This window comes from Marmota flaviventris, chromosome 9 (assembly GCF_047511675.1).
Source record: "Marmota flaviventris isolate mMarFla1 chromosome 9, mMarFla1.hap1, whole genome shotgun sequence".
In the NCBI taxonomy this organism is placed as follows: domain Eukaryota; kingdom Metazoa; phylum Chordata; class Mammalia; order Rodentia; family Sciuridae; genus Marmota; species Marmota flaviventris.
This window is the reverse complement of record NC_092506.1, coordinates 109,806,441-109,827,657: the sequence shown is the minus strand read 5'-3', so window position 1 is coordinate 109,827,657 and position 21,217 is coordinate 109,806,441. Positions and strand designations below refer to the sequence as shown.

The following is a 21,217-nucleotide window of genomic DNA, read 5'->3' as shown; positions in this document are numbered from 1 at the left end:
GTCTCTCCAGTGTCCAGATCAGTGATGGGCAGAGAGGTCATGTTCAGCAATGGGGTATTAACACATGAGCCAGTGAACATAAGAAGGAGATGTATACTTGTTTCCTGAGCAAAGCTCGCCTGGCCTTGATGACCAAGCTGGGTCATCAACTCAGACAGGTTGGATATCTGCTACACCTTAGGTGCCAGAAGGGAAAGATATTTGACATTCAGAGCTCACAACTTAGATGGGAAGGGAAAAAGGGGTGGGGGGACATCTCTATTAAAGGACAGTTCATGCTAAATACTCCTTGGGAGGTTACAAAAAAACAAAAAAAGGTAGGTTGGATTGGTCCAGAGAGGTGAGACCTGAATTGGACTTTGAAGAGTGGCCAAACCATTCAAGTAGAGGAGGGGGGCAGTATTCCAGGCAGGAGGCTTGTACTGGGACTTAAACCAGTCAGTTGATAATCCCTTCCATTGATAAAGGACCCCAAAGGGGGAAGTCCCCAAGCCTTCCCTGGAAGGATGGATGATGTTTGCTGTCTCTAAGGAGGCTTCTGGTGCTTTCCCCATTGAGTGGATGTCACACACAAGTTAACATTCACCTGTCTCACAGAGAGCTATAAGAGGCAGTGCTACCAAAGACTGGCTAGTTGTTCTTATGGATAAGGGTATAAGCCTCTTACTATCCCCTAGAACCGTCTCCTCTCCCTCTCCCTCCTGGATCCAGCATTTCAGGAGGCACGTGGTGGAGGCTATGGGTGAGTAGCAGCATTTAGCCCAGCTTTGGGAACAGGTGTGTCGGCCAGAACATTCCTGGCTCCACTTCTGAGTGCTGATGGGAGCAGTCCAGCTCATACACGCCGCAGACCACATGATTCCTGAGGACAGAGTCAAAATAGTCCTGGCCCTGGGACAGACTGTGATTGGGTCAGTGCTACTTTTAGCACAATTGGAAAAGTCTGGGGCCAAGAATGGGAAGAGGAATGAAATGAGATCATGGTAAGCCATTAAGCCATGGTAGCTGCTCTCTGTTCATTAGTTGGAGGAACTCCTTTGGAGACGGATGGGAAGGACCCAGGTAGCAGTTCTCTGTAAGCAAGTGATTTGTTCTTGGAAAAGAGGTACAGAACATACTAGAAAACTCCAAATCCTTCTAGGGCCAACCTGAAGACTCCCATGGCTGGGCAGTGCCACTTGGCAGTAAAGAGTCTTTGGAGACGGGTTCCAGACCTGCCCCCACCTTCTGGCTATTGTTGCTTTCTGTCTTCCAAACTTAGCTTTCTCAGCTTAACTTGGAAATAGCAAAATAATGTGCACCTCTGGACTTGAGGGATGACTTAATGAGATGACGCAGTGCGCATACATTCTATTGATTCACTCTGTGCAATGTTCCGAAGCCTCCCTGACACCATCTAGTTGAATATTTAAGGTCTCCAGAGCAGAGAAATGTGGTATTTATATCAAGTAGGTGTTTCAATGCACCATGGTCGCCACTAGGAAGTTCCTCTGAAATCTAACCTAAATTCCTTCCCAGATTTCTGTGACACCTCCCTCTATAGCTCTACAACCTGAGTCTCATCTGGGCTCAAATGACGCTGAGAACAGTTTTCAGTTTGAAGAGTGAGTTTTTCCTGAGTCTGGTCAGAAGTGAGCTTAGCTTGTGCTGGTTCCTAGGTCTCTGGCTACCTTTTTCATCAACACCCACCCTGAGGTTGTCCTTCCACATCCTAGTCTATGCAAGTACCACCACAAGGCTGGCCAGGTCACCAAGGGGCATGGTACATAGGAAGCAGTAGCCTGTAGGTATCAGTAGCCCCTGCGTTACTGCTGGAGCAGGGCTTGGAATCTGACTCAGAACAGGGAACCTCCTGCTCCCATGGCCTGCCACCGCCAGCTCTGCTCTGGGTCCCATCGCTCCTCTTACTCCTGACAAGTGTGGGGGCCACAGGCTGCTGTGTGCCATCACTCTGTGAGCATGGCTCTGCTAATGAGGGGCTTGAGACCATCTAGAGAAGGGCAGCCAGCTGGGGGAGGGGCTCTGAGATGGCCACAAGTCATCACATCCAGGATGCCAATGATTTGGGATGCACTCTGAGTTCTAAGATGCTAAAATGGAAAAAGCAAACCTTTTAGAAGAAAGAAAAGCATAATTATTCACCCATAGAATTTCTCCTTCTACTATAGTTACCTGTGTTTAGACCTTCCATTCTTTCATTTTCTCTCATATTTTAATTTTACCCCATCTCCCTTGAGATTGTGTACAGTTAGAAAAGTACAAAGACTTCAATGTATAGTTTCATGTATTTGCAAAGCAAATACCCATGTAACAACCCCTCAGGTCAAAAGATAAGATTCTACCAGCATCCCAGGAGCCCCCCTTCTACTTCTGAATTAACTCCCCAAAAATATTCACCCCAAAGGTACCATGACTTTTATGGCAATTACTTTCTTACTGTATAGTTATACTATCTATGTTACATCCTTCCACATGATAGGTTAGTTTTTCCTAGGGTTTATATTAATGGAATCATTGACCCATGAACTGTAGATGTTCATCTTCATTGCTGTATACTTTTCCATCGTGAAAATCTAATGCCTTCCATTCTTCATCCTCCTGCCATCTCAAAACAATTCTCTCTTCCTCTGGTTTCCATTTCAATCCATTTTTCACACTGCAGCAAGACTGGTCCTTCTTAACTCCCCCGCCTTCACCCCTGCTTAAGTTAAGTATCTGGATGCCACTTTTAGAGCTCTAAGCCCTCCTATGTAGGATTCCTCACACTGTAACCGTAACCTATTGAGTTATCGGTCACAACAAATAATATGATGCAAGTCTTCTTTGTCTTTTTTGAGAAAAGGGACCATGTCTTTCTTTTTGAATGCCCACCCCCACCATCAGTTCTGAGAATGCCTGGCCCATGGTAAGTGTCCAATGCTTATTTGTTGACTTGGAACAATCGTGGTGGCTTGGGGCTAGTTGCTACTTCTCACCTTTCCTCTGAGTGTGCCTGCAGTTGTGAAGGTGGGTGGATGGGGACATCAGTGATTCAGACTCCCCTGGAATTCCACCTAGAGGCAGGTTGCACATCTGTGGTGGGGGAGGACGGGGTACTAAGAGTCCATCCAGGCCCACTGGCTGCCTCTCTGGAGGGTTATGAAGAGAGCACTGTGAGAAGTAGGTGGGAAGGAACAGGGACTCCACACCCAGATGGCCTGGGTTTGAATCCTGGTCCTGCCTCTCGGCAGCTCAAGATCATGGGCAAGTTTCCTCTCCTGCAAAGGGAAATCATTCCAGCTGCCTCAAGGTTGTTATAGGGATTACGAGAGTTAATAGTATTTGAAAAGTACTTAGAACAGTGCCTGGCATACCTTGTGAGTGTTTGTTAAAAAATAAATAGATAAATAAATATTTGGCTGGATGCACATGGCTCTACGTCTGAACAAGCCTCAGGTTGTCTCCTGGCAGATGGCGGGGCCTCCCAGCAGCCCCCTCTATGTTCATATCACTGTGCTCTTGGGCTTTATTTCCTGCATGCTCCGGGGCTGCTCCAGGCCCTCTGCACATGTGATAGTGCATTTTTTCCCAACCTGGGTCTCAGACTTCTTGGGGGATGCTGTGAGGATGTAAATCTCCCACAGCATTTTCAGGTGAAATCTCTGAGAGCTGCAGACTCCCATGGGGTGTCCCAGGACTCAGTGCTGCCTGGGGGCCTCTCACACTCCCTCCCTTCTCAGCTTGCCCATCCAACCTGCTGTCAGCAAGGCCCAGTCTTAGATGGAGATGCACCAAGCTTCCTTCTTCCCTGCAGACTCACTGCCAACGTGGCACACATCCTGGGACTGTGGCTATGCCTCCGGCACTCTGCCATCTTCCCTGGGGAGTCAGAAGGCAGCTTCTCTCTACATCCCTTCAATGAAGGGCAGGTGGGAGAAAACAGTCTCATGTCACAGGCAGGAATTAGAGGCCTAATGAATCTCTGGCACCAAGAGATGGTTGCAGCCAAGAACCCTGCTGGCCTGACTCCAGGCTCCCAGTGCAGTGGTACAGATGCCTGAGCAGCCTCTGGTGGGAACTCTGTCCTGGCCATGACAAGGGGCCATGCAGGTTGCCAAGTTCCAAGGGTGAGAATAAGAAGATTTTATGATCAGAACACCTAGGAGGAAGCCCATTTTGAGGCTAGCCTGGGCAACAGCAAGACTCTGTCTCAAAATAAAAATAAAAATGGTGGAGGGTGTAGCTCAGTGGAAGAGTGCTTTTGGTTTCAATCCATGGTGTGCAAGTGCATGAGCACATGCGTGAGTGCACGCACACACACATAAATAAATAAATATCTAGCCATCCTTAAGGATCAGCCTAGATGCAAGATCCTCCACCAAACCCTGCTAATGAAATATCAAAATAGCCCTAAAGGTCCCTGAAGCCAACCTCTTGCATAGTTTAGGAGCCCTTTATACCAGCATACCCCAAATAAGATACAGATGTACAGAGACAGTGATGGCCTCAGCCTGAGCATGTCTTGGTGGGGTGTGGGATGGTGAGAGTCTCCTGGCTGGTCTTCAGTTGTAAGCAGCCTCACGAGTTCACTGTCATGTTCTATGTGTGCCATCTTGAAGAAGGCAGGCACTTGGCTCTGAGTATTACCATCATTCAGTGCACAGCCCTTTGCTCGGATGTTTGGGAAGATCTTTCTATTGAGCTCAAGTCTGACTCCCTACTCATCCATCCAGAGAATCCTGCACGAAGTTTACAAGACTGCCTCTGACCTAAGAATAATGGTTGCCACCCCTAATGGATGCCAACAGCTTTTGGCTAACTTTGAACACTTACAGTGGGAAGAATACTCTGCTGAAGTACTTGATGTGCATCCTCATTGAATTCTTTAGGCATTTAGGTAATAGGCATTGTTATTTCACTTCACACAGGAGAAAAGCTGAACTCAGAGGGGCTAATACAAGTAGCAAAAGGCAGATCAGAACTGGGACTCATGACCCCCATATCTTTAATCAAGGCTACTCTACCTCTGCTGACGTCCACCTGTCAGGCCCTGTGCTTTATAATATATAATTGGTCACCTTCACCTTAGATAAGTAATGCTCTCTCCACTTTATGAGGGGGAAATCAGCTCTAGAGTTCACAGACCTGATCAAGGTCAGAGAGCAAGTAAAAAATGGAGTCAAGTCTGGGCATGGTGATGCACGCCTGTAATCCCAGCAGCTCGGGAGGCTGAGACAGGAGGATTTTGAGTTCAAAGCCAGCCTCAGCAACAGCGAGGTGCAAAGCAACTTAGTTTACAGCGATGTGCAAAGCAACTTAGTGAGACCTTGTCTCAAAATAAAATACAAAATAGGGCTGAGGGATGTGGCTCAGTGGTCAAGTGTCCCTGAGTTCAATCCCTGTACCCTGCCCCACAAAAAAGTGGAGTCAAGATTCATTTCAGTGTGAGTGCCTCAGTAGCCCTTGTTATCCTGTGCCATACTGCCTCAGGTGAACAGGCTTCTTTTACTTTTATTTTCCACGGGCCAACCATGCCCCATCCCCTCAACCATTCCTCAGATGACATGCTTCTTGTTGGTCACCTGAACAGATATTTCACCATGTTGGCACTTTTTCTCTAGACAGGACCATCAAAGGACCTTTTGCAACCCAATACTTGGTTCTGGTTACACTATTAGGGACATGTTTGACAAGCACAGGTGGCCAAATGTCTCTGGCCTATCCTGACTCCTCCATTCTCAACCTCCATGAGTGTTTTTGGCATTTGTAAAATAGCACTTGATTCCACCATAGTTGACCTTTCTTGACTTATATGTATACACTTTTTTTTTTTTTTTTTTTTGAGACAAGGTCTCACAGTGTTGTTCAGGTTGGCCTTGAACTCCTGGGCTCAAGCAATCATTGCTTCAGGCTCCTGAGAAGGACTAGGATGCTAAGCATGCTTTTATTTATTTATTTATTTTTGCAGGGCCTCATGCATGCTAAGCAAGAGCTCTTCAACTGAGCTACAATCCCCTGTTTATGTGTATAATTATTCCCCTAATTAAATTACCAGCCCCCTGAGTGCTAAATCATGTCTCATACCTGAAACTTAGGTGTTAGTAAACAGATATGTTATTTAGAACTCAGATCACATTTTCCTATAAAACTAATTTTTTTCAAAATATTTTTTAACTTGTCAAAGGACTTTATTTATTTATATTTGGTGCTGAGAATCAAACCCAGTGCCTCACACACGAAGGCAAGCGCTCTACCACAGAGCCATGACCCCAGCCCCAGAAATAAATTATTTTAATAACAGTTTTCCTGGCTAGTCCCAAGGCCAGTTTGGTTAAAGGTCTGTGTTCAAATGAGGGAGGAACTGCAAGGTTCAGAGGGACAAACAAGAGACCTCCCTCTGCTTTCAGGAAGACAGTGCTAGACCTGGGCAGCTCTGAGATTGGTGGGTGCGGACTGTCTGTATCTCCTTTTTGTACCCTGTTGACTTACCAGTGCCTCTTCTCACGAGCCACAGGCTCCACAGTCCTCCAGGATTTCAAGGTCAAAACCCCTGAAACTGTGTCCATGATGATGCAAATAAGGCTTTCCTCAGAGTCTCAAAAGAGGCAGGGGCCTAGAGAAGTTTAGAACAATTGCTAGAAGATTCTCCACTGGCACCCCATTCAGGCTTTCCTCCTCAAAATGCTGTTAAAAAGTGTTCTCCTACAAGCACTGCTGTTCTTCACATGAAACTGATCTTAGCTGAGTGGGAGTAGAAAAGCAAGATTTGAACTAATTCATTCTAAACTGTGAATGAACGGCCTCTACACAGGCATCTGCTTTTTACAGGGATTAACTTAAAATGGGCATCTGATCAATGGAATTTCATTCAGTGTGAACAAGTGAAAGGGAAAAGTAGCAGACAAGATACTCTGGAACAAGAATGGGATCAATCTTCCTACGCCATTTTCTTGCTTTTTGTAAGGGGTTTTTACTACTCTCTACAGATTTCCTAATAGTTTCAAGATTTTGCTCAGCATTTTCCAGGATTGGGCATATTATGAAGACTCCTGGGCAGGGCACTGTGGTGCACACCTGTATCCCACAACTTGGGAGGCTGAGGCAGGAGAATCACAAGTTCAAAGCCAGCCTCAGCAACTTAATGAGGCCCTAAGAAACTTAGTGTGACTCGGTCTCAAAAAAAATAAAAATAAAAAGGGCTGGGGATGTGTCTCAGTGGGTTGCATCCCTGGTACCAAAAAAAAAAAAAAAAAAAAAAAGACTCCTGGGGTGAGATTAGAGGCATCTGTATCAGTGGCTATGCCTGTTTCAGGTCAAGGTACCTTCACATCCATCATCTCATTTCATCCTCCCAACAACTCTATCAACTGGGTATTGTGATCCCATTTGACAGCACAGGAAACCAAGGCTTAGTAAGGATAAGTAACTCATTCCATTTCTCCAGAGGCCTAGAGTGGGTGGTGAAACTCACCTGGTGGTCCTGCCACCAGGTACTGTGTCCTTTCTATATACCACATTCTTACTGTTTGTAGGAAACATACTATTTCTAAGCCAGGTGGGCTGGTAGATCCTGTCATGGGGACCTAGCTATAGAATTCCTTCAAGACTTAACACGGAGTCCTGCACAGGGAAGTGGTGAGGCATGCAAAGAATGTTTGCAGCAGCAGCAACTGGATGGATTTCACCTCCACGTGCCCTCCTTGGCCGGAAGCCCTGTTCAGGGCACAAGCTGTACCTGGGAATGCAGCCACTCTGTTTCCCCTGGTCAGGGTGAGTCCAGCATGTGAGGTGCTAGGGTTGTGGGGAAGGTAGCTGGGAATCTGGTGAAGAATCTGTAGGATAAGGTGGAACTCAGAAATCACATGGAGTACATGAATATTCATAGCAGCATTACCTATAAGCCAAAAGGTGGAAACTACCCAAATGTCCATCAACTGGTGAAGAAATAAACAAAATGTGGCATATCCACACAGTGGAATATTACTGAGCTACAAAACAGAATGAAATGCTACAACATAGATTGCCGAGGTCTAGCCCCAGCGTGGGGAGTGGGGGTTAGATGAACCTTGGAAACATGCTAAGTGAAAGAAGCCAGACACAAAAGATTACATTATATGATTCTACTCATTTGGAAGGTCTGGGATAGGCAGATGCCTAGAGATGGGGAGCAGATCCCAGGTTGCCAGGGGCTGAGGGGTGATGGCTAATGGGTACGGGATTTCTTCTTGGAGTGATGAAAATATTCTAGAATTAGATAGTGGTGATGATTGCACAATGCTGTAAATATACTAAAACTCACTGAATTGTACAGTTTAAAAGGGTGAATTTTATGGCATGTGAATTATGTTTCAATTCAAAAAGTCATAAGAGAAGGCCACCCGGTGCCTTTTATGTACTCAGCATTCTGCCCACAGTTGAGTTCATACGAGGGCCTGGAGCAAGGCCCTCAGTTCTGCTGGCTGGGTAGACATGGATGTGGGGCAGGAGGAGGGGGGACAATGGCAGTGAGTGGAGCACAGCTGGGCCCTGGCTGAGGAATGTGATGATGGGGTGTGTTAGAAACAGTTTCACTGTGATTTCTGAAAACTGGCCCGGCCATACAAAGATCCGAGACCTTTTCCAAGATAGGGCTCTGTGCTTCAGACAGAAGTCAGGGTTCCCCTCTGATTTACCTAGCATGAAAGCTCTGAATGTCCTTGGGTTCTATGTGGAGACAGTAAAAGCCAAGTGGGTAGGAGGTTAGAGCCCCAGGTCACAGGTTCTGGGTTCAAATCCTATGCGATCTTATTATCTGTGTGACATTGTGAAACGTGTTGCCTTCTTTGGGTCCCAGTTTTGTCACTGGTAAAATGAGGACAGTTGTACCCACCTCCTAGGGTACTTGTGTGGGTTGAAAGGGACAATGTAGTACAGCGCTGACCAGACTGGCATGCTGCCATGGTTGGTGCAGGAGTGACTGCTGTGCTGGAGCTTGGTTTCCTCTCCAGGACTTCCTGGCCTGCGAACTGCTCGTGTACTATGGCAGCAGCATGCAGAGAACTGCCATGTCTGGGGATGCAGATGAGCAGAATCACCTGGCAAGCAGGATGATGCTGGGATCTGGAGTGGAGCAGGTGGGAGCCAAAGCTGGGGAGGAGGCATAGCACCTCTTCCTCCATTCAGCACCTCTCCCTCCTCCACAGGGAGGGAGGACCCTCCGCCAGGACTTCCACCTGACCTGGGTGTGCTATGAAATGATTGCTTCCAGCAGGAGTTTAGCTTCTTTCAGCCAAAATGCAAGAGCAAGAAAATGTCACTGGATTCTTTAGGGACTCAGCAGTCAGCAGCAAATGGATGAAACTATCCCAATCTCACTGCAGCCTGACACAAAAAAGGCTCCAGAGGTAACCTCCATCTCAGGAGCTGTCTATCTCTGAACTCATGTCTGTAGCTGCTAATGCCACAGAACAGCGGAAATGACATGAAGCCTCAGACACAGGACAAAAGGAACCCACCAACCAACCAACAAACACAACAACAACAAAAAACAAAACAAAACAAAAAAAACCCCTAACTTCTGCCTGCAGAAAAGAAGATGGCAGAAAAACCAATATTTACTATAGAGTGCTCAAAATTAGTATCTATTTGGCCAAGGTAGTAAATGACATAATGCTCTTCATTTCTTCTGTAAACCATAACAATTGCCAGTCATCAGATCCTGATACTTGAGATGAAAGGGCTGCTTTGTAGAATATCCATCAGCCAAATTATCTGTTTATCATAAACTCCTCAGTGTTAGTATCCAGATTGGTGTATGACAGTTAAAGACGTTATAACAATATAATTTAATGACCTGCCCTGTAAACCAATGAAATATGAGTGCAAAAAGAAAGAGTTCTGTTGCTAAGATAACTAAAAATGCTTTGGAAAATCTTGAAACTCAAATTTGCTTAAAAATGCTAAATATGGAGCGGGTAATAATAGTAATAGTAGGCTCGGTGGTAGAGAGCACTTGTCAGGCATGCTCGAGGACCTAGGTTAAAAAAAAGAAGGAAAGGAAAGGAAAAGCTGAATAGTTAGGATCAGGTGAGATAGATATAGGGCATTGGAATGTACAAGAAAAATCCAGAAAGATCTTGTAGCCAGATTAGCTCCCAAATGTCAATGTTCTTATTTCTCTTTAAATAAACATGGAATTTAAAGAAATTTTATTATGGAAAAGGTTTATGCAAGAAAAATGATAAACATTAATTAGAAAAGGACCTTGGTCCTACATCAAAGATTAGCAAATTAATTTATACACATCTTTTAAATTAACATAAAGCAAATCTTTTGAATGGTTGCTCCCCCCCGCCCCCTTTTTTTTAAACCATCTTTCCCAATTATCTAACCAACAAACTAGTTGTCCCAGCTGCACCGGATACAGAACATCTGTGGAACACTGAGGTATGTTTTTATTTTATACCTTCTCCACTCTTCTTTCCCCAAACTGAATAGGTAGGTACTGCATGCCCACTGTGCTGTTACCCTGAAGTTCTCTCTCCCAAGAGTTGTTCTGTCTCAGGGTTGTTTCTCAGAGCAACAATGATAACAAGAATGATTTGGAGCCATCAAATACATTTGGAAGAAGCCTCAAGCCTTAACCCTCTTGTGAACTCCCAATGCCACCTAGTACACTGAGAAAAAAGAAATAGGCTAACCCTTGTAGAACCCAGATTTGCTCAAACATTTCACCATGGAACTCCTTTTTGGCAGCAATGCCAAGCAAAGTCCTATGAAGGTACATATATCAGGAACCAATGCCATGGGGCCCACAGACAAGGGTAATGCATGGTCCCTATTCTTGAGAAATTTAGCACAGAGTCAGAGCCATAAAGAATAAAGATTTGATGCACACACATAGCATGGGAAAGCCACTGCACTCGTCAGTATACTCTTAGGATTAGATAATGGGAAACTCAGCAGGTGTTACAGATCAAAATGACACATTAGCCATCCACCTTTAATTAATTTTCACAAATGTTGGGCTTTACCCTTAAAAACTTGCTCTTGGTTGGCTGATCTGGAAAGTTCAAAGTGAACAATTTCTTAAATTGACTATATGGTAGACCTGGCTCTTTAAGGATGTTCTCTTATTTAATGTTCACAACCAGGGGAAATAAATATCTTATTCTTTTCAAAGAAATAAAATCAGAGTGATGATGTAGCTACTGCAAGAAATTCAATTCATACCCCAATCTGCTTGGCTTTAAATCCTATCTCCCCTCCCCTGAGCCTGGTTACCAGGAGCCTTTCAGCGTCTGTCCTGAAACTGGGGTCTGGCAGGGAGTGTATGTGTGTGCACATGTACACAGATGACCAGGCTGCTCTGATGATGCCCCAGGTTGTGTGGCCCAGCTGTGGTCTGCAGAGGACAGCCATGATCTGCAGGGGACAGCTGTGATCTGCAGGGGCAGTTGTGATCTGTAGAGGCCAGCTGTGTATACTTATTACTCTAGAGTGACCAGAATTTTTCGTTTTAAGTTCAGAAGTTCTGGGTTCTGACTTTAGAGGCCTGGCAGCCCATCCCTTCTCATCTCCTGAGGCCACTGTCTTGAAGGCATTAGCTGTAGGAGGACTTTATCAATACTAAGTGCTTTCTTACTAGCATCTGCAGCTGCAAGCACTTCCAGGCTACAGAGAATAGCAGAGTGGGTGGGTGAAGGCAGGCAGAAGGCTCATACATATTCTTTTGGCAAGACTTCTCTATTGTCTTAAGTGTCTTTATAAAGTCAACATGAGTCCTTTCTTCTCTTCTGTTTGGTGCTCAGCTAATTCTCCTGCCTCTTCTCTTCCTCTCTCTTCCCAAATCCAGTTGGAAGTGACCATAGAGCATAAAGAACAGACCCTGAGCTATAGAGGATGCTCACAGGGAAAGGGTAGGACATGAACCCAGGTGAGAGGTGGGCACAGCCGGAAGGGACTGAGCTGGGTGACACGCCAGTCTCAGGCTAAAAAGTTGAGCTGCAGATGGGGAGTGGAAGGTAGCTGAGGTAGTTTACAGGTGTGTGTTTACAACCATTTAAAAAAATGCAAAGGGTAGTTCCTGATTCCTGGGTTTATGCCAAATCGTATGGTATAAGGGCACTCCTGTCAGGAATTCTCTGAAGGATGAAAGCAGATATTTCATAGATATGAATTCTATGTAGCATCATTGGGCAGTTGGGAGATGTATGCTAATATCCAACCCTACCAACTAAACCATTTCCCAACATTTCAGCTCTTAATGTAAGTACTTGTTGCATTGACCTGGATGTTTTAATAGAAGAGGATTTCAGATGTCAGCCTCTGGTTATTGTGTTATTTTTAGTTTATGTCTTTTCTTGTGTGTGTGGCCTGAGCAAATTTGAAAAGAAACAGCTGGATGAATGCTTTATAGCCAACTTAATGTTTATACAGAACTTGCTGGGTGAAGATTTGATTGTGATTGGTTCTCTAAACACATACATCTTTGTTCTTCTGTTAAAATAGCATGCCTACAGATCTTGGGCTAGAATGGAAGCATTACATTTTGACCCAAACCTAAGTGAGTAGAATATTTTCTGTATTGCAACATTTACTTCTGAGTTGAAACTGAATTGAATCTCATGGGCTCAAGTTTGCCTGAAGTGTTTGGATACTTCTAAATATAGGGATCCCTTTCTAACAAAAATTAATTAATTAAAAGGTCTTTATGCAAATTAAAAAATGCATGGGGACCAGGGGTGAAGGAGGAAAGGGAATAAGCATTTATTAAGCACCTCAGTGTTCCAGGGTCTTTGTAACTATTTCATGACCTCATTGTGATTTTTTTTTTTTAATTTGTAGTTGGACACAATATCTTTGTTTTATTTATTTATTTTTATGTGGTGCTAAGGATCGAACCCAGGGCCTTGCATGTGCAAGGTGAGTGCTATACCGCTGAGCCACAACCCCAGCCCTCATTGTGATCTTTACAAGAGTTGAGAGTGGCCAGATTAGAGAATAAAAGGTAAAATCTAGATTTGAACCCAGGTTTGGTTGCCTTGAAAGCCCATGAGCTTTCCATCCTATCATTATCTGTCATCATACCACAATGCATGGAGCCTGGTTCTGATCCATTGAGGGATAGGGTAGCCTGTGCTGCCCTGATTTTGGTTGTGACAGACAGGTCCATGCAGAGATGACAGATCTTTCCCTAGAGAGGCCCTCTTTCTCATGTATGGGATGCAAGCTCTAACAAGACCCTGGGCTTCTGGGGCCATCAACTGGCCAAAGGGATCGTTGGTTTTCTGAAAATTTGGGAAACCAGAACAGACAGGAAACCAGAGCATCACCCCTCGAGATCCAGACTGGACCTGTCCCTGGTTCCCTTGCTTCATTGCTTAGGCTCTAGGATGTTTCTCCAGCTTCCTCTCCTTGCCTTAACCCTTAGTCTTCTAGCCTCTTCTGTCCAAATTAGTGTTCTAATTCAAAACTCCAGATTTCCAAACTACATAGAGATTTAAAAATGAGCTTGTTCAGCAACACACTGGAGATGCACCAAGTCCTGAGAGTTGGGTGGATAGCTTTGGGGAGATGCCAAACTCTGATCCCACAAACAGTGATTCTTCCCATTCTCTGCGCACACTAAAGACCAGCATCTCTAAGACAGAATCCTTAAGACCATATTCAGTCTTCTGCTCCCAACATCTGAGAGCCATTGCTGAGGCTTGGTTTCTGTGGCTTCTGGAGGCTCTCCCATTTCAGATAAAGGGATGTGGATTGACTGATTATTAATCTCCATGGTCCATTTGATTTCTCTCCTTCTCTCTAAAGGAAGATCTCTCTTCATTCCTGGTTCTTCCCACAGTTCTTGGTCCATGTATCCATAGCCCCTCTGCATTTGTCTTGTATATTCATGTGTCCTGATATGCCACACCAGACTACTGGACGCCTGCCTGTGGTCACAGAATCTGCTTCCTACCCCACGACACACACACGTCAGACCCACACAGTCCTTGGTCTTAATTGCCATAGCCCTTGAAATTAGTGCTGTAGGGTATTATAACTTTGAAGCCATTCCTAACATTCAACCAAAGGCTTGTCTTTTATAGCTAACACCACATGCAAACACGTAACTACCATCATGTTATGTGCACATAGTAGGCATTTTATAAACACTGCATTTAAACCCAAGGAATTGTGCCATTTAAGAAGGTGGGAACTGAGGCCTATGACAGCAGTGGCTCTGTGTCACAGAGCTGAACTGGTTATGTGAAAAAGCCAGGATTCCAGCCTCATCTGTCCTCCAGAGCTGGTGTTCTAACCAAGCTCCCCTAAGCTGTACCTTGTCCAGGGGCTCTAACCCAGAGGGAAATGGATACATACATTGCTTCCCCCCCAGCAGAGTGAACTTTGGACCCTGAGAGAGAATTCACTTGTTCTTCCAGTAATCACAATACCTCCTCTTGAACTTTACTCTGCCCACAAAACAATGTTGTACACATGCCCAGTACTGAACTCTTTCCAAAGTGTTCATTCCTATTAGCTCCTTTATTGTCATATATTTTTGAGGCAGTAACAGCAGCAAGTACTAGAAAGCCTCCCAGCTTTAGCCCCCCACCCCAAAAGGAGGGGGAGGAGAGGGAGCCTCTCCTGGGCTGGCCTCCAGCTGATATTCCTATCACCCTCTCTGAGGCCATGCCCTGCAGGTCTGGAGATGACATCAGTCTGGCATCCTCAATGTGGCCCCCCACCCCCGCCATACACATTCACACACACTTACCATTAGATGTTGGAAGAGCCAAGAACGCATTATATTGGTGGCATGTTTGGGCAAGACTCCTCGTTTGTTCTTGGACTTCTTATCCTCATTGTCCAGGAGGGAGGTGAGGTCAAGGTTAACCTTCAGGGCATGTGGAGAAAAAGTCAGCTGGGGACCTGTTGCCTTAGAGATGGCGGGCTCTCCCAGCCAACCCCTTTTCCCAACTCATTCCCAGGACCCTGGGAAGGTCACCTTTCCCTCTCCTCCCACATCAGCCCCTCAGAGAAAGAAGATGAGGCTTGGGGTGAGGGGAGAAGAGAAGGAGAAAGAAAAGCTGGAAGGGAGGAAGGAGAGAGGGATGTGAGAGAAGATAGAAGAAACAAGACCATGCAGAGAGTATGGAAGATATCAATTTGCTATTTATTTGCATTTAATAGTTATTAGCATTTCTGTGATAATTTAGAGTTAGCAAAGCACTTTCCTATCTATCGCCATGGTTAATCCTCCAACAACCCTGTAGGTGGTTGGGCTGTGTACAGTTGGTTATTAATCCCCCCTTTATTGATAAGAACTCTGAGGCTCAGAGAGGTTAGGAGACCTATCCAAGATCACAGAGTTAATGTCAGATCTTGTGCCTCTGACTTCAGATCTTTCTATAGATCTACACTCTACACCACTAAGCTACAGAGAGGCTTGATCTGGAGACTAGGAATAGGAAGTGCAGGATCCTTTGATGTAAACTAGGGAGGCAGCAAAATCCCAGGAGCTGATAAAAACATTTACCAGACCCAGCTTCTTATCTGTAAAGTAGGGATAATGATACCTTTTGAGGAATAGTGAGGATTAAATGAATTTATTTGTGTAAAGTGCCTCACAGCTAGTATGCATTCAGAAGTGCCCTCCTCTCACCCATGCACATATACACACATTTACACACACTCACCTGTGTGTTCTGGATCTGGATGGCTCCCTGGGGGATTGCTTGAGTGACCACCTGACCCTGGGAGGTTACCATGGTAACCGGTTGGTATAAGGCTCCACCTGAGGAGACAACCAGTTTTTGGGTCCCCTGCCATAGAGTGAGAGGAGAGAAGGCAAGCAGCGATCCCAATTTGCTTGGCACTGATATGTGAAGACCCTCTGCTCAGCAGCCCTAGGGCAGTGAGGCATCTTTCTTCCACTTGCAGGGGAAGAGTATGTGGGCTGGGGGAATGGTGTCCAGAGTTAGAGCAGAGCCTCTGGTGGGAAGTGTTTGGGGAAAGAGACAATAGCCTTACTAAGTCTTGGGGGAAGGGAAGCATGAGAATTTGACCCAAATTTGTTCCAACCCATCCCAATCAGGTCTTAGCGCCAACCATTTGCAGAACACTGTAGTCAAGAAACAGCTGGAAGCCCTTCCCTTAGCACAGGACATGCCCTGATCCTGGGATTCCTTAGGGGCCACCCTTCTCCCCTGGTGCTCCCCATGAACCCCTGCTCCATATTCCCTGTACTGACCTGACACGACTTGTGAGTTGACGGTTGTCATGGCGATGTTGCCCTGCTGGAGCGCTGAGGCTGGGACCACAATCCCCTGGGGGTTATTGGAGACTCCAGACATGGAATTGGGGGAATTCTGCAGGAGGTCCTGGTAGAAAGGAAGGTGTGATTTGTGACAATGTCCCAGACAGCTTAGATGGTTCAGGTCCCAGATCTCCCTCTTCTCTTGCCTTCCCTCTTCCCTCCTTTCTGCTCCTCCCCAGCCCTGAATCCAGAAAGCAATTCCCTTGGCTTTACAGAAAGAGTAAGAAGGCTCAGTATTTAAAAAAATAGATAAAACCCAAACCCAAAAGGCAACAATGGTCATCCATTTAACTATTCTGTTCCTCTGACAACCTGAGGCACAAATTGTCCCCTAAACCAGTAGGTCTCACCTAGATTACATTTTGGAAATTCCAGTGATGATGTGTGGGATCCAGCCCCAGAGATTATTATTTAATGGGTGAGGGGTGTGTCCTGGACTTTGGGGTTTTAAAACTCCCCAGGTGTAGCCATGGCTGAGGACTGAGTTCCATCCTCAGCATCTACTCATTCCTCAAATTCAACTGTGCCAGAAGTGTTCCCTCGCCCTTCTCTCACCCAGTGCCTCTCTTCTTCATAATCTTTAGCACACCTCTATTAGACTTCATAATAGGCACAAAGCACCCTCCAGTATTTTATTTTATTTACATTTTTAAGGTGCTGGAGATGAAACCCAGGGCCTTGCCTATGCCAGGCAAGCACTCTAGCACTGAGCTACACCCGCTGCCCTCCAACTTTTACCTTTGTATCCTTAACCCCAGCACATTGTTTTAAAATGCTTGTTTAAAAAATAATAAGATACTGGGGAATGATAGTGGCCAAATTATATTGCTATATCAGGTGCACAAATGAATATGCAACAACAAATCCCACCATTATGTGTAATTATAACGCACCAATAAAAATGTGGAAAAAATAAAAAATAGTAATAAAAAATAAAAAATAGCCTCAGCATAATTTGTCTTATATAAGCCTCAACTTCATTGCCTTCAGCACATCATCAATTCTTTCTTTTTTTTCCCTCAGGCTCCCAACACAGAATTCCCTTTGCCCTTCACTGTTAACCAGTAGACAGTCTGTGGTTTGTTTTTGCAGTAGTCAAGGCAGCTAAGAAGAGAATTTTTTCTGGTCCCCTTTTCCTCTCATCATTTAACACTTGAACCTTGAACTTGATGTTAAGGAACCTGACAACAGGTAAGGCTTGACTGCAGGCCTCAGGAGAAATGGGCCTCCTTTTCTGGGGAACCTACACAAGGTTCTGGGCCTCAGAGTTTGAAAAAAGGGACCCAGATGTGTGAGAAGTCAGTGTCTCTAGATTTGGAAAAAGCAAGAAAGGTAGAGAACGAGAGAGAGAAGAAGGAGGCTTGAGGGAGACCCTCCTGGGTCTCTTGCTCCTCCCAGTCACAATTCTTTATCTGAAAAACCGGGCTTGAACCAGTTAACAGGTCCAATGGCCATATAGGCTGACATTTCAAAGCTCAAATGCTACAATCATAGGTATGAACTGCAAAGATTTAGAAACAGCAAAGCAGTCAAGAAAATAGACTAAATGAGGTGGTTGGGGAGATGACTCCAGCTTCCTAGCTTTTGTTTTAAGACTGGAAGAAACCTGGGTCCTCAGTCTCCAGGGAAAGTCTAGAATTTGAAACGAGAAGACACCTGTGTTTGGAAGAAACCTTGAGCCAATGATTGCCAACCTGTAGTGACAGACAAAGGGAAAGTGTCACAAGGCACAGTACAGCGAGTTTCCACCCAGATCCTGGCACTGAGAATTGGCAGAACTCCCTAGGATATGGAAGTAGGTGCTGGTTTCTATATCTCACTGGATTATGCTGATGAAATCCCCTTTGGCATCTGCTCCCAACTAACCTTTTTTTCTTGCCCTGCTGGACTATCCCTGGCCTGAGGACTGGAGAACTAGCACCTATAAATACACAGTACCAGGAAAACTAGAGTGGAGCCCTCCTACCTCCCACCTGCCTCATGGACCTTTGGGTCCCACTACTCACTCCTCCTGGTGAATGAAGCAGGAGGGAGCCTTGCTTCTATTATTGGCTCACCTCTCCCACTGTGACCTTAGGAAAGGGAGAGGGCAGCTCTTTCCTTGGCTTCCCCTTGCTGGGACTCTGCAGAGCTTCCTAATCAATGAGGTTCATTATTTGAGTCAAAACTCTTGGCCTGGTTGTTCATGCAGTTGGAGTCTAAAATTGGGCCAGACATGTAGACACCTAAGAAATTGTAAGAGCCCCTTACAGATACCACATACCCAACTCCCTGAAGTACAAATAAGAAACTGAGATTTAGAGGCTTCAGGGACTTGCAAAAGGTCATACAGTGGGTCAACAGCAACAGGACTACAGCACAGCTCTCCTTTAGCCACAGATACTAAACACCTGCCTTGTGCTAGATTCTGGTATACAAGGGGCCCCCTTGAACCCTAGTCACTGAGGGTAAAGGGAACAGATAAGAATAATCCTAAAGAAGTCCAAAGCAGCATGTAGGCCAGAGAAAAGGCACTGAGTTTGGGAATCTAGGCATGATGCTTCTTTCTATGGGCTTCACCTCCTCCTTTATAAAATGGGTTGGCCCAGTGCTGCCATTCAGGAGCCCTTGAGGTCTGAGGTTTTAGTCATGAGGTTCCTCCAAGTTTGAGCTCCATCATTCCAAAACCCCAACCAACCATTCTCACGGACTGTAAACCAGTCCTGATATTATTTGAAACTGAAGCAAACTTGCAAGGTAAATTGAAGTGAGGAATGGGATCCTCCATGCCACTCACCCTAAAGCCAATGGAATTGACTGCTCAATACTCTGAAATCATCCATACTATGGTGCTCCTCTTTTGGTAGACACATTTGAGAATTTTAAGCATAAAGAGTTGTCTTAGACTTTCTTCACCCCAAAAACGTATCCAGAAAGATTAGGAAATTTCAGGCAAAGTCAGTAATATAAATACAAGATGTGTCCCTTGGGATTTAACCAACACACAGTCTTCCAGCCAAAGACAGAAGGGTGAGATAGCACCTGGATAATTCATCTGCTTATTCAAACTCTGGTTGACTCTCTACCCTGTGGCTTGGACAAGTTCCATGCCAGCTCACCCGGTTTAGGTAACTGAAGACAATTTATGCATTGGATGAGATCCTTCTCTCTCCTTCCACTTCTTTCCCTTCTCTGGACCTTTGGTTAGGAGGTTCTGAGAGACAGCCAAATTGTATCAGCAAAGGAATAGAATGGAAAACTTCAGGGATAGAGACCAAAGTTAGGGTCAGGGCTGGCAATATCTTAGCTGGAGTGAGAAAGAGGAAAGAAATCCTCACATATCAGAAGTCTAGGCAAACAGTATTCTTCCCTTACCTCTGCAAGATGGAACTGTTTCCCAAACCTCCTGAGCTGTGGCGTGGGGTGTTTATAAAGACAAGGATTCACAGGGCCAGTAATCAGATGCTCAGCCAGCTATAGTTTTAAAAACCACCCTTGGTCGGCCCCAAAGATCATAAGGGTCTGAATATTACCTACTTACTATGTACACTTTATATCAGCATTCTTTGGCAACACTATTTCATGTTAATCTTTCCATCACCTTATGGGTTCAGAGGGAGAGATTATTCCACTTTTCTGAAGAGGAAATGAGGTTCAGAGAATGGAAGTGACTTCCCAGAGGCACATAGCTGAGCCTCAAATGTAGGTCCTTTGGCTCTGAGTGTGGGATGGATGTTCACAGAGAAAGGAAACAAGCTCTGGGGTCAGTTGGACTAGTTGTAGTGCAAGCACAGTGCCTGCCACACTTAGCTATCCCATAATTTATTTTCTACTTCCTTTGGCTGAGGTTATTCAAATAGGGAGTAGGATAGCAGGGACTTAAAACGTGTCGTAGAAATCCTGGAGCCACTCAGGATTTTAGCAACAGGAGTAGTTCAGCCGAGTTTGCACAGCCAGTCAGAGTGGCACAAATCTTGCCACATGTCCCCGTCAGCCATGCCTCCTTGCCTAAAATGCTCTTCAGCTCCCATGCCAAGCCCCATAATTCTAAGTGTATCCCCTGTCTCAAACTACTTCCAAGACACCACTCTGCTGCAATTTCAAGACGAGCCTTTGTCCCTAGCTCCACAGAATGGCGATAGGGAAGTTCCAAATCTTCAGGAAGAGTCTACAAGTCTTTTCTGAAGAAAGGAGTTACCTGGTAGCGGCCGCTGGGAAAGAATCTGTTGGCTAAGCAAACAGTGCTCGGCAGCTTCCCCTGGAGGCTTATCAGACTCCAAATCCAGGTGCATGTTGCTCTGCCTGGATCCAAATACAGCCACTTCCTTCTAGGCTTCTTAGCACCCATAAAGAGGTGAGAATCACATCTGGTAAGTTTTAGTGTCATTTTCCAGCATCTAGAGTCTCAAGTCCCTGCTTGAATTGTCCAGGACCCAAGGAGTGAGATCTGGTTATCCTGCCCAAGAACTCCTCGCCTTGTCCCATCAGGAACTTGGTATGGTGTCCCTCTGCCTAAAGCCTGGCTACCAGATGTAAACCCACAATTTGTGCTCCACAGGCTCCCTGGATGTCACACACTCTTATTCCCCCTGTGCTGTTTGCTTGAGTCACAGAAACAAATTGCAAGAAAGGGCCATGGGTTTAGAAGAGTGGAGCATGCCTGCTTCTGGAGTGAGACCCGCTGGCCTACCTCAACACCCTGGTCCTGGGCCTGCTGTGTGAGTTTTATTTCAAATCTCATTTTGTAACATAGAAGTTATTATTCAGAAATTATGATTAAGAAACAGGAAGGGCTCGAGGATGATTTTTAGAAGTTAGAGGGCTGTGGGGCACACATGAACTGACAGAGGCTGTGGACTCAGACATCGGTCTGATGTCATTTACCAGGAAGAGTTGTCCCTCTTTGAGGCACCGTTCTTCACTGTTAACAGGGAAAGGTTAAGCTAAGCTACCCAGGGAGACTTTGAATTTCCA

General features: G+C 45.4%; 1 protein-coding gene across 3 annotated transcripts in view; it reads right to left on the bottom strand.

The window, feature by feature from the left end:
• Positions 1–21,217, bottom strand: part of Pknox2 (PBX/knotted 1 homeobox 2) — a 266,622-nt gene that overhangs the window by 7,848 nt on the left and 237,557 nt on the right. For all 3 annotated transcript variants that reach the window (XM_027945514.2, XM_071617192.1, XM_071617193.1), the window contains 3 exons: positions 16,199–16,328; positions 15,645–15,742; positions 14,723–14,842 (listed from right to left, as the gene is read on the bottom strand). In XM_027945514.2, the coding sequence (XP_027801315.2) occupies positions 14,723–14,842; positions 15,645–15,742; positions 16,199–16,328 (348 nt within the window). The remainder of the gene's footprint in view (positions 1–14,722; positions 14,843–15,644; positions 15,743–16,198; positions 16,329–21,217) is intronic.